Source organism: Symphalangus syndactylus, chromosome 23 (genome assembly GCF_028878055.3).
Source record: "Symphalangus syndactylus isolate Jambi chromosome 23, NHGRI_mSymSyn1-v2.1_pri, whole genome shotgun sequence".
Lineage (NCBI taxonomy): Eukaryota > Metazoa > Chordata > Mammalia > Primates > Hylobatidae > Symphalangus > Symphalangus syndactylus.
In genome coordinates, this window is record NC_072445.2 from 10,952,227 (window position 1) to 10,965,610 (window position 13,384).

The 13,384-nt window shown below is 41.2% G+C and overlaps 1 protein-coding gene across 7 annotated transcripts in view; it reads left to right on the plus strand.

Moving 5' to 3' along the window:
• Window positions 1–13,384, plus strand: part of C23H6orf89 (chromosome 23 C6orf89 homolog) — a 47,862-nt gene that overhangs the window by 1,668 nt on the left and 32,810 nt on the right. For 2 of the 7 annotated variants that reach the window (XM_063632303.1, XM_063632304.1), the window contains exons 2-4: window positions 1,520–1,561; window positions 2,462–2,586; window positions 5,027–5,191. In XM_063632303.1, coding sequence (XP_063488373.1) covers window positions 2,518–2,586; window positions 5,027–5,191 — 234 coding nt within the window. In that variant the 5' untranslated portion in view covers window positions 1,520–1,561; window positions 2,462–2,517. Of the gene's footprint in view, window positions 1–1,029; window positions 2,587–5,026; window positions 5,192–7,976; window positions 8,168–13,384 lie in introns of those variants that run through there. The other 5 variants (XM_063632305.1, XR_010119056.1, XM_055264582.2 and 2 more) reach the window with 5 other exon arrangements.

Below are 13,384 nucleotides of genomic sequence, written 5' to 3' on the forward strand. Positions count from 1 at the left end.
AAACCCTGTCTCTACTAAAAATACAAAATAAGCTGTGCATGGTGGTGCATGCCTGTAATCCCTGCTACTTGGGAGGCTGAGGCAGGAGAATCACTTGAACATGGGAGGTGGAGGCTGCAGTGAGCTGAGATTTTGCCATTGCACTCCACCCTGGACAACAAGAGTGAAACTGTCTCAAAAAAAAAAAAAAAAAAGAAAAGAAAAAGAAGAAACATACAGTTTTCCCTGAGCTCTGATTACTCCAGAGTAGGTTTGGACAGTCAAAAATTTCCCCTGAAGTGATAGCCTGGGTTCAGATCCAGAAAAGAAATTGGACTTAGCCAGAAGCCATGAGGGGTCAAATCAAATCAAGAAATAAAATGTCTCCAATTCCTCAGAAGCCCCCCTACCAATCATTACCCATTCCTTCCTCCCAAAGAGTAAACTACTTTCTGCCTTCTAATATCATAGATTGGTTTTCCCTGTTTTTGAATTTTATATAAATGGAGTTATAAAGTACGTATTTTTTTTGTGCCTGGCTTCCTTTCCTTAACAATATGTTTGTGAGATGTATTCATGTTGTATGTAGTGGCCATTTTTCATTTTTCCTTGCTGTGTAGTATTCTGTTGTAGAAACATACCACAATGTATAATGGTGCTGTGGTGGATATTTGTGGATGTATCTTGGTGCACTTTTGCATGAATTTTTGGGAGTATATACCTAGAAGCAAAATTGCTGGGTCATAGGTAACATGTATAATTTAGTAGTTAACACTAAACTGTACCAAAGTGCCTGTAGCAATTTTTTTTTTTTTTTTTTTTGAGAAACAGTCTCACTCTGTCACCAGGCTGGAGTGCAGTGGCACGATCTCAGCTCACTGTAACCTCCACCTCCCGGGTTCAAGCGATTCTCCTGCCTCAGTCTCCCGAGTAGCTTGGACTACAGGCGCATGCCATCACACCCAGCTAATTTTTGTGTTTTTAGTAGAGACAGGGTTTCACCATGTTGACCAGGATGGTCTGGATCTCTTGACCTTGTGATCTGCCTGCCTCGGCCTCCCAAATTGCTGGGATTACAGACGTGAGCCACCATGCCCAGCCAGTGGCTGTAGCAATTTATGTATGCACCAGCAGCCTGTGAGAATTGCTGTTGCTCTGCTTCCGAGCCAACTCTTAGTATTGCCAGCCTTTTTCATTTAAGGAATCCTGAAGCCTCTATGACAATATCTCAGTAGTAATTTCACTAGCAACTAATGACAAATGAAGTTGAATTCTTTTTCCATATGTGTGCCATTTAGATATCCTCTTTGTGATATCTTTTTGTGTTCAAATCTTCCACCTATTTTTCTATTTGGCTATGTTTTCTTATTTATAAAGTTCCTTATATATCCTGGACAGAATATAACACTGGAAAGTTTCTAATTTTAATGTAGTCCAACATATGCATTTTGTCTCTTACAGAACATCTCAGTGTTGGACAGACATTATTGGACATCTCAATATCGCAGCTCTATAATTCTGTTTTGTTTTTATCATATAGATCTTCAATGCATCTAGAACTTATTTTGGTGTATGGTATGAGGTAGGAGCCAAGTTTCATTTTTTTCTATATGGATATACAATTGACCCAGCACCATTGATTGAAAGCATTATCCTTTCCTCACTCCTCTATTTCACCTCTTTGTCATATATCAAGTGTCCATATATGTGTTTTCTGGTTTTGGTCTCTCTATTCTGTTTCATTGGTTTCATACATTTACGTCACTGTCACACTACCTCTGTAGCTATAGCATTAGTCTGAACCCAGTAGTATTTTGTTTGCAGATTTCTTGTAGAAAACAGTTAAGAGCTTTGGTGCTACACACAGGGCAGGATAAGGAGTCTGGGTTCAAATGCTGATCCTTCCACTCCTTGTCTGTAAAATCTTGAGCAAGTTAACCTCTCCATAAACTTCAGTTTTGTTTATATGAGGATGTTATGGGGCTATTTATGCCATAGGGTTGATGAAGTGGCTCCATGAATTGAAAGTGCTTAGTACAGTCTGTCACAGTGTTAAAACAAACTAAATATGGCCTGAGAAGGGCTCTGTACTTCTATATTTGAGTCATTGTGGGTGAACTGTAACCTAGCTTTATAGTCAGACAAATTTGAAAACCTAACTTAATAGTACATACCTGTAACAATAGCTGAATGTTGGCCAATCCCAGCGGCCATACTTCAACAACTCATAGACTGCTGAATGTTCCAATTGCGTTCAAATAAGGCAAACACTGAGCTTTAACCAATCTCGCTGTTTCTGTACCTCACTTCTGATTGCTGTACGTTACTTTACCTTTTTGTCTATAAATTTGTTCTGATCACGAGTCACCCCTGGAATCTCTGTGAATCTGCTGTGATTCTGGGAGTTGTCCGATTTGCGAATCGTTCATTGCTCAATTAAACTCCTTTAAACTTAATTCGGCCGAAGTTTTTCTTTTATCAGATGGTGTCAGGAGTGGGATCCAAAGTGGAGCTTCTAGCGACCCCCAGGAGCACTGAATGAACATGCAAGGTACCTGCAGGACCCACTTGTGTCCATTGATCTCTCACAGCAGCTGGGGATCACAGGTAAGCTCCCTCTCGGATCTCTCTTTCCTTTCCCTTTTTTTTTTTTTTTTGAGACAGAGTCTCTCTCTGTTGCCCAGGCTGGAGAACAGTGGCACGATCTCTGCTCGCTGCAAGCTCCACCTCCCAGGCTCATGCCATTCTCCTGCCTCAGCCTCCGGAGTAGCTGGAACTACAGGCACCCGCCACCACACCCAGAGAATTTTTTTTTGTATTTTTAGTAGAGATGGGGTTTCACCATGTTAACCAGGATGGTCTCAATCTCTTGACCTCGTGATCCACCCGCCTCGGCCTCCCAAAATGCTGGGATTACAGGCGTGAGCCACCATGCCCAGCCTCCTTTCCCTTTTTTATCTTTTCTATTACTCAGGGCAACCAGCTTGCCCAGAGACCATGTGTTGAAACCCCTAGTCAGAGATTGGATTAAAGATGACGGGGCCCATCTGAGGGCAAATATAAACCTTGCCAGTTTGATATTGAGTGCTAAGCAGAGTGGCTAATGTCTATGTTTTATCACATGTATTTTGCTCTGGCCAGAACAACAACAAAAAATTTTCCCTTTATGATGCGGCTTGGCCCCCAGTGCGATGGTATGGCAAGCTGGGTCACTCGGGCCGCTGAGGGAAAGGGAACCCAGAAGGCTGGCATGCTTGGGACACCTGGATTAGATGCTAGAAAGAGTCAGACCTTTATCTGCATTTCTGTCTGGGTCCTGGGCTCCACACCTAGTACATAATTAAAATCCCTTACTTACCAAGGTTTTCACCAAAAGTAAAAGTTGCTAAGACTTAACATTGTAATATGTAATTGAGACTACTGAAAAAATAGGTTTACATGCAAGGTGCGTAAGGGGAATGAAATGTGTTTTTCATAAGAGATTATAAGAAAATACAGGAATGTAAATTTTTGCCTAGGTTAGAGGGTTAAAGGATTGTTTTAAATTAAATAAAGCTAAAGGTTTGAACAAGTTGTGGAAGGTTTATAAAAATTAATTATAGGGGCCAGGCACGTTGGCTCATGCCTGTAATCCCAGCACTTTGGGAGGCCGAGGTGGGCGGATCACCTGAGGTCAGGAATTCAAGACCAGCCTGGCCAACATGGGGAAATGCCGTTTCTACTAAAAATACAAAAAATTAGCCAGGCGTGGTGTTGCACGCCTGTAATCCCAGCTACTGGGGAGGCTGAGGCAGGAGAATTGCTTGAACCCGGGAGGCGGAGGTTGCAGCGAGCCAAGATCACGCCATTACACTCCAGCTTGGGCAACAAGAGCAAAACTCTGTCTCAAAAAAAAAAAAAAAAAATTAATTATAAGGATTCTATGTGTGAACATATTGGCTAAAGTTAAAATGGCATTATTCAGTTTTTTTTCCATAAATTGGACATTGGAATAAAAGCACAACAGAGTTTTCTTAGACGATTGTTCTGCTCTGAGAAAAAAAAAATAGTAAAGGGTTATAAAAGGTTTATAAAAATCTTACCTTATGGTCAAACTAATTAAAACTGAATAGATTTATAAAATGTTATTAAAAACTAGCTTTAACATTAAAAATACACTAATGGAAACATAAAATTTGGTTTCCTCTTTTAGAAAGGATTTTTATTTAATATTAAAAGATAATGAAAGGTTTTTTTTACCTTTTAAGTAAACTACAAAAAAAATGGTGGAGGAAGGAAAGAAAGGAGACAGTCAGTTGGCCTCATGCTATCCTCATTGGATCTTGTTTGGAAAGCTGAGTCTCCTTTCTATCAAAATACTGTTTTTTCCTTTAAAATTTTTTAAGTTATCATTTTGGCTAAATGAATGACTTACGGTAACCTAAGATTCTATTTTGTAATATCCAATGTTTTAAACCTTTGGTATTTAACAAACCTTTCAAAATCAAGCTCTGGATTATCATGCTAAATAAGCCAATACTAAAATTGTTTAAATATACAATTTGAATAAACTCCATGGTCCAAGTCAAATTACCTATGATAACCCATTAGTTATCAGTGCTATGCACCTAAATTGGGGAAACAACTGGTATTCAAGAGGACATAAGTCCAGTGTTAAGCATGGACTCATGAAGAACCAGGATGGCCACCTTGTCCTTCTTGAGTCCTTAAAGCTTTTGTTATTAAAGGTTCTGGAAAAGATAAAATAATCCAAATTTAATATATTGATATGCTGACTTATAAGTTGCAGAAATAGTTTAAATCCAATGTTTGGTTCCATATTCCTGAAAAGACGATCAAAGCTTCAGATGCATTTGGCTACCTGATGGGCCATTTAAACATTTATAAAGGGATTTCATTCAATTGTCATTTTCAATGCATGTTTTCTGGTTGTATAAAAGCTTTCCCATGCAATAGGGCTAATGTTATAACAGTAGATTATAGTGTATTTTCACCAGGCAAAGAAAACTTTTTATGATTCACTGAGGACAATCCCTTCACAATCTAGAACCTGCAGATTGGATCGTCTGAGAACACCAGAGAAAGAGAAAGACTGTCCTTGCCATCCACACTACAGCAAAACTTTGGAGCTTTAAACCTTGGGTTCATAATCTCACAACTGAGAAGGGTCCCTCCACACTCCTGGAACTGTACATCCATTGGAACCCTTAAGGTAAAACTAACCAGAAAAGTTTCTCCCCAGAAGATGGCATCCTTGATGTGAATAGCTTTTCCCAAGATCATAGATCAAAACTTCTACTATCACAAGACTCTTATCTTTGAATATTTTTTCCTTGTTTATGCCTCTGTGAACAATAGAAATTAAAAGTGGGTCTATTATATGCACTTATAGGGTATACTTTTATTTGTGAAGGATTTTGCAGCCAGCCTTAAACATGAATAACCTTATATTTCAATAGATAAAAGATGAAGTCCCAATGTAGGTAACAAACTTTAGCGGTACGTACATTTCCTCATGATCAGCCAAAACTCCCCTTAACTGGCCGGGCATGGTGGCTCATGCCTGTAATCCCAGCACTTTGGGAGGCCGAGGCAGGCAGATCATGAGGTCAGGAGATCGAGACCATCCTGGCTAACGCAGTGAAACCCCGTCTCTACTAAAAATACAAAAAATTAGCCAGGCGAGGTGGCGGGTGCCTGTAGTCCCAGCCACTCGGGAGGCTGAGGCAGGAGAATGGCGTGAACCCCGGGGGGCGGAGCCTGCAGTGAGCCGAGATCGCGCCACTGCACTCCAGCCTGGGCGACACGAGACTCCGTCTCAAAAAAAAAAAAAAAAAAAAAAACTCCTCTTAACCCACATCATGGATTAAAGAGAACATTGACAAGAGCCTTCACTCTTCTAGAAAGATATCTATTTGTTAGGTCCTTTTTCCATGGTTTAGAATAAGAGGCAATAATTTGAAATGTCTCCCTCCTAATAGGCTCTACAGCAAATTCTACTTTAAAGGCTATTGTTACACAACAGACTTTAAATTCTCCTGTGAAAGTTATACTAAATAATAGAATTGGCTAAACAGAAAAGTACCTGTGCAGCTGCTGACACTTGTGGCCTATGGAGAAATACAGCAAATGTAAATTATAAACAATTCTGGCTGGGTGCAATGGCTCACACCTGTAACCTCAACACTTTGGGAGGCAGTGGTGGGAGGATCCCCTGAGGTCAGGAGTTCGAGACCAGCCTGGCCAACATGGCAAAACCCTGTCTCTACTAAAAATACAAAAATTAGCCTGGTATGGTGGCAGGTGCCTGTAATCTCAGCTACTCAATAGACTGAGGCGGGAGAGTCACTTAAACCCAGGAGGCGGAGGTTGCAGTGAGCTGAGATCGCCGCTGCATTCCAGCCTTGGTGACAGAGCGAGACACCCTCTCAAAAAATAAATACAATAAAAATAAATATTCAATTGTAGGGGTTTAGTGAAAAGACCACTTAGTCAAGCGAGGAGACTCTTCATCTAGCTCATTCTTTAATCGATTTAATTTTAGGTGGTTTGGCTTATGGGGACCCTGCGTAAGGAGCATACTCCAAACTCTTGCTATTATCTGCCCGATAATGATAACAATAGTCTCCCTGGTGCGCTATATTCTCTCAAAGGTTTTAAATGCTTGCATGCAGCCATCTCTAGAACGTCAAATGATCTCTTTTCAACTGGAATAACAAAAACTGAAAGAAATGTGTGACCATGAAGGCACTGTAACCTATGAATGACATGCTGAGACCAGAAACCCCAAATGATGGTAACTGAGAGTGGCGCTAAGGCCCTAAGTTCTGGTCACACTGTCACCTAAGTAAGAACCTGGCCAAAAGTGGGGAATTTTTTTTTTTAACAAAATTATGGGAGGCTATTATTTTGGACTGAGCTCATGCACTAGGCCCCAACAAACCAAACCAAACTAAAATGGAGTCATTTATGCTAAACGTGACATAATCAAACTAAGGCTTTAAAAAAACACATAAATGCTAGAACAGACCAGGTTTTGTTTTTCTCCTGTAAACAGATATTCCAGAATAAGGAGGTATCCTCTACTCAGTCCTATTCTCTTCCTGCAAAACCTACTGTTCTACTGTTTCCTAGTGAGTTTCAAAACCATATAGGTACACTTATGGCAGTGAAAATAACATCAATGACGAAGGTTTTGGTCAATCTCTCAAAATTGAGAAAATGACCAAAACGGGGGAATTGTTAAGGCAAACTAAATATGGCCTGAGAAGGACTCTGTCCTATATTTGAGTCCTTGTGGATGAACTGTAACATAGCTTAATAGTCAAACAAAATTGAAAACCTAACTTAATAGTATACACCTGTAACAATAAGTGAGTGGTGGCCAATCCCAGCAGCCATACTTCAACCACTCACAGCCTGCTGAATGTTCAAACTGCGTTCAAATAAGGCAGACGCCTCACTGTTTCTGTACCTTACTTCCGATTCCTGTACCTCACTTTGCCTTTTTTGTCTATAAATTTGTTCTGACCGTGAGGCACCCCGGGAGTCTGTGAATTTGCTGCGATTCTGGGGGTTGCCTGATTCGTGAATCTTTCATTGCTCAATTAAACTCCTTTAAACTTAATTCGGCTTAAGTTTTTCTTTTATCAACAGAGTAAGCTCTCACTAATGAGTGGGCTGAGTGTAAATTGGAGGGATTTGTTGGTCTTTCTCAAGAGTAGGAGCTTCCAGAAGGAAGGGGCTGCTCTCCATTTACATTTCCCTTCCACTCCCATCCCTTAGTGCCTAACACACTGCCTGGCACATAGTAGGGGACTCAGTAAATGCTTGTTCAATGGATCAATTCAGCTATGAAGTCTGTGTCACTCAGTCCAGGTAAATAAGGGAGACAAGCATTTAGGACTGGGGCGAAAAGAGCCAGAGCGGGAAAAGGACGCCAGGGGGAGCAAGAACAGAAACTCTCCAGATATCGCGAGAGATCCCGCGCTCGCCACGACAGTGAGTGTTCTGTTTTGGGCGGAAGCGCTGGGCGAGAGGAGGAACTACTCTAGGGTACAAGGCCTCGCCCCAGGAGTGGGGGTTGCTTCCGGGTCGCGCTCCCGGAAACAGGAAGTTGACCATCCTCCTCGCCCGGCGGCAGCTGTCCCCGAGGCGGGAGGAGCCCGAGGGGGCGCGAGCCCCGCATGTGAGTGACTGGGGCCCGAGGCTGGGTGGGGGGAGGCCGCCCTGTGACAGCCTCGCCGCGGCGCCCGTCTCTGACATCCTCGCGCAGCCGCTCCTCGCCGCTGCTACCACCCTCTATCCCAGCGCTGATCCTTAGCCTCTCCAGTTTTGTAGACTGACAGCATCCCCTGGCAGCTCCCCCGGGGTCGACTCCCTTAAGGCATCTGTCACTTTCCTTGACTCCGCCGGGAAGAGCAAAACGAGGTCGACCTTGCTTGAACTTGTTTCTCAGGCATCACAGCAGTGTCCATAACTTGAGCGTTGCTAATGAAGTCCAGATTTCTGCCCTTTTGACGGAATTTTTAAGAAATTAAGAGTAGATTTCCCACCCCCTTCTGAAAGATCTTTTTTTTTTTTAAATAATTTTTTTTTCTTTAAATGTGTACTTGGTATGTGATAAACCTGGCATCTTGGATTTCAGAAAGAAATGACTTGGTTTCTTGACACAAGTAAAATAGTTGTTTGTAATCACCTCTTAGTAGAAGGAAATTTGCCTGCGTCGTGTTTTGTAGTATTTTAAGACTGTTAACCGTGCAGGCCACACTTTTTCTAGTCTCAGAGCCCTCATAGCCTTAGTATTCGCAAATATGTTTCTTTTATTTAGTCATCAATCACTTTATAATAGAGACTACTTCCAGATACTTAGTATTCTGACTTTTCTGATTGCTCATTTGGTAGTTCCTGTGGTGGAATCTTCTATAGACGTCTCTCCCTTAACAAATTCGTTTATTTGAATTTGAGTTGTCAAAATTTTCCTCTAGGGAATAACATGCCTTTAAAATAGTAACTAATAAATTGAATTCTGCTACATTGAAGTTTTGACTAAAGGTTCATATAGCCCAATTTGCATACCAGAAAGAGGTCCTGTTTCTCTGTCAGACCTTTTCTGCCTTGGACTGAAGCATTTTTCAAGACCTGCTGCCTCACAGCTACTCCACACACCAAAAACAATGTCCAAATGCTAGATTCCTAACCTGCTAACGTTAAACCCTCATCACATTGATGCTACCTCTGCCTTTTTGTTGTTTTTGTTGTTGAAACGGAGTCTCACACTGTCGCCCAGACTGGAGTGCAGTGGCGTGATCTCGGCTCACTGCAAGCTCCGCCTCCCCGGTTCACGACATTCTCCTGCCCAGCCTCCCGACCTCTGCATTTTTGAAAATGAATAAAATAATAAAACATAAAATGAATAAACCATGAGCCATGAGTTACATTCAATTAGTTCGGAATGATAACTTTAGGTCCCTTCTGTAAATTGTTCAACATTGATCTGATTCCACATCTGAGGTGAATTCCCACGTCCGTTCTTAGTTTTTTGTGTTTTCTCCATTTATCTCTGCTTTCAAGAAACACTATTTAGGGTGGGAGGTAGACAGGAAAATAGATGTAATACAAAGCCCTAGAGGTGCATGGGACAAAAACTGAGGTCAGAGTCTTAAAGAGTTCACTTATTGGACAAAGCACTGGAGACTAGGCTTTTTAGGCAGAGGAAATTGTGTGTGCAAAAGCAAAAAGATGTGAAACAGTACGACAGTGTAGAATGTGAAGAAGGATTGATGGGACATGAAACTGAACAGGTAGGCAGTGACCAGATCATAAAGGGCCATGGTAAGTAATTTGGACTTTATCTTTTAAAAAAGACAGGATCTCATTCCATCACCCAGGTTGGAGTACAGTGGTGCTATTATGGTTCACTGCAGCCTCAAACTCCTGGGCTCAAGCTACTCCCCACCTCTGCTTCCCAAGTAGCTGGGACTACAGGCGTGTACCACCACACTCAGCCAATTTTTATTTCTATTTTTTTTTGTAGATACAAGGTCTTGCTATGTTGCCCAGGCTGGTCTTGAACTCCTGGGCTCAAGCAGTCCTCCCACCTCAGCCTCCCAGTGTTGGGATTACAGGCATGAGCCACCATGCTTGACTTAGGACTTTATCTTAAAATGATTGTTTTTAGATATTTAATTTGTCTGGCTATTGGAACAAATGTGTTATATCATTTTATAATTCTCTTAAATAAAACATTGTGGGGTAGAAATAATTATCCCCATTTTATACATGAAAACTCTAAGGCTTAGAGAGGATAAGTAGTGTCTAATGGCCACACAGTAAGTGGTAAAATCTAGAATTTGCATCCAGCTTTTTCCAACTCCAGTATCTGTGTTCCTACTCACCATGCTAAACTGCTCCTGCAGAGGATGGGGAAGTCTTGGAAGGTGCTTAGCATGAGCCAATTTGTGTTTCGAAAAAATAAGTGGCCTAGTGCAGCGGCTCACGCCTGTAATCCTAGCACTTTGGGAGGCTAAGGTGGGTGAATCACTTGAGGTCAGGAGTTCGAGACCAGCCTGGCCAACATGGTGAAACCCAGTGTCCACCAGAAAAATACAAAAATTAGCCGGGTGTGGTGGCGTGTGCCTGTACTCCCAGCTACTCAAGAGGCTGAGGCACGAGAATTTCTTGAAGCCAGGAGATGGAGGTTGCAGTGAGCTGAGATCGTGTCACTGTACTTCAGCCTGAGCGAAGAGTGAGACCCTGTTTCAAAAAATAAAAATAAAAAACTGGACAAGGTAGAGAATGGATTGGGGAAGAGGAGAACTGGAAGTATAGAGATTAACTACATCTTTGTGATGGTCCATAGGAGAGATGTTGAAGGCCTTAACTGTGCCGTTAATGTAGAGGTAGAGAGGAAGGGATGAACGTGAGAATTATATAGAAGACTGAATCAAGAGGACTTAGTGATAGTTTCATTGGTGGGAATGAGTTAGGAGAACAGTTTTTAAATTTGGAGGATTAATGTTTCCATTAAGAAAAGGGGTGCAGTAGGAGGAATGGGTTGAAGGGGAAAAACTGTAAGTTGGGTTATAGACACATTACATACAGGGAGCTATGGGAAACTTGGATCACCGTGTCTGGTAGACAGGTAGATAAATGGGTCTTGAACCCTGGAGAGAGTTGTGGACTGGAGAAGAGATTTGGGAATCACTAATAGCTGGTGGTCAAAGCGTTGGAGGGAATAAGAAGGTCGAGGATAACTGGTGGATACCAGCAGAGAACGAGAGAATTACGTTAATGTTTGAGTACACTTGAGGGAGATAGATAATGGGGTAGCAACAGCAGCTGCTGCAGAGAGGTCAGATAAGGTAATAACTGAAATAAACGTCCTTCGTACTTGGCGTTTAGAAAGCCATTTGTGGCCTCAGTGAAAGCGATGTCAGTGGAGTGAGGAGGCAGAAGTATGATTTCAACAGGTTAATAAATGAATGGAAACCTGAGAAACAAGAAAGTGAGTGACTTTCTCCCCCCAACTCCCAAAGGAGCTTGCCTCCGAAGGGAGGGAGGGAGAGAGTACCAGAAACTTAGAAAGGAAGGATTATGGCATTTTTCTAATAGTAGAAACTGGAAAAGGTGAGGATGGAAGCAAGTAGACGTAAGCTTAAAAATGTGGAGACTGCTTCAAATATGTCAATGTCCTAAAAGACCAAAAAAAAAACAAACAAACAAACAAAACACATGCTGGAGACTTGTTCTGGAGTTAAGTAGACTAAAGAGAGGTGTGGCAGCCAAATTCAATGTGTGGTCATTGGTTGGATCCTGGCTTTTTAAATAGCTATATGGTCTTTTTAAAAAAATTTGATAGTTAAGGAAATTTGACTATAGACTGAATATTAGGTAATATTAAGAGATTACTCATTTTAATGGGTATGGCAATAATGCCAATGGTTGTATAGAATAACGTCCTTATTCTTAGGAGATGCATGTTGAAATATTTAGAAATGATTTTATAATGTGTTGCAAGTAACTTTCAAGTAGTTCTGGTAAAAACGGAAAGAAAATACAGCCAAATGTAAACAACTGGTGAATCTAAATGAAGGATATCCAGATGTTCATTGTATTATTTTTGTACAAAAAGCTTTACATATTTAATGTGTACAACTTGATGAATTTGGACATAAGTATGCCCTTGTGAAACCATCGCCATGATCCATGCCATCAACCTATCCATCACCTCCAAGTTTCCTCCTGCCTTCTTACTTATTATTACTATTAGCAATAAGAACATTTAACATAAGACCTACCTTCTTAGCATATTTTTAAATATACAATACAGTATTGTTAACTCTAGGCACTGTGCTATATCGTAGGTCTCTAGGAGTCATTCATCTTGTATAACTGAAACTTTGTATTCTTTGCCCAGTACCTCCCTGTTTCCTCCTGCCTGCAGCCTCCTGCAACCACCATTCTGTTCTTTGCTTCTATGAGTTTAGCTATTTTAGATTAATTGCACAAGTGGTATCATGTAGTATTTATCCTTCTGTGTCTGGCTTACTTCACTTAGCATAATGTCCTCCAGGTCCATCCATGTTGTTACAAATAGCAGGATTTCTTTCTTTTTTAAGGCTGAATAATATTCCATTGTATGTCTATACTACATTTTTTTTAATTTTTTTATTCTTTTGACACAGAGGCTCACTCTGTTGCTCAGGCTGGAGTGCCATGGTGTGATCTCTGCTCACTGCAACCTCCACCTCCCAGGTTCAAGTGATTCTCATGCCTCAGCCTCCCGAGTAGCTGGGATTACAGGCGTGCGTCACCATGCCTGGCTAATTTTTGTATTTTTAGTAGAGACAGGGTTTTGCTATGTTATATTGGCCAGGCTGATCTCAAACTCCTGGCCCCAAGTGATCCACCCGCCTCAGCCTCCCAAAGTATTGGGATTACAAGTGTGAGCCACTGTTCCCTACCTGTACCTTGATTGTAAATTTTAAGCATTTATTGTAGTTTTAAGTTATTACTCTTTTAAATCATATTAATCATTTTAATGTTTTATCAGTTATTTTTCCTTTTAATTGATGTTTGTTTCTTTGTAGTGGTTCTTATTATAATCTAAGGAGCACTTTTTCTTTTATTATTATACTTTAAGTTCTAGGGTACATGTGCACAACGTACAGGTTTGTTACATATGTGTATGTGTGCCATGTTGGTGTGCTGCATCTATTAACTCGTCATTTACATTAGTTATATCTCCTAATGCTATCCCTCCCCACTCCCCCACCCTACTACAGGCCCTGGTGTGTGATGTTGCCCTTCCTATGTCTAAGTGTTCTCATTGTTCAGTTCCCACCTATGAGTGAGAACATATGGTGTTTGGTTTTCTGTCCTTGCGATAGTTTTCTCAAAATGA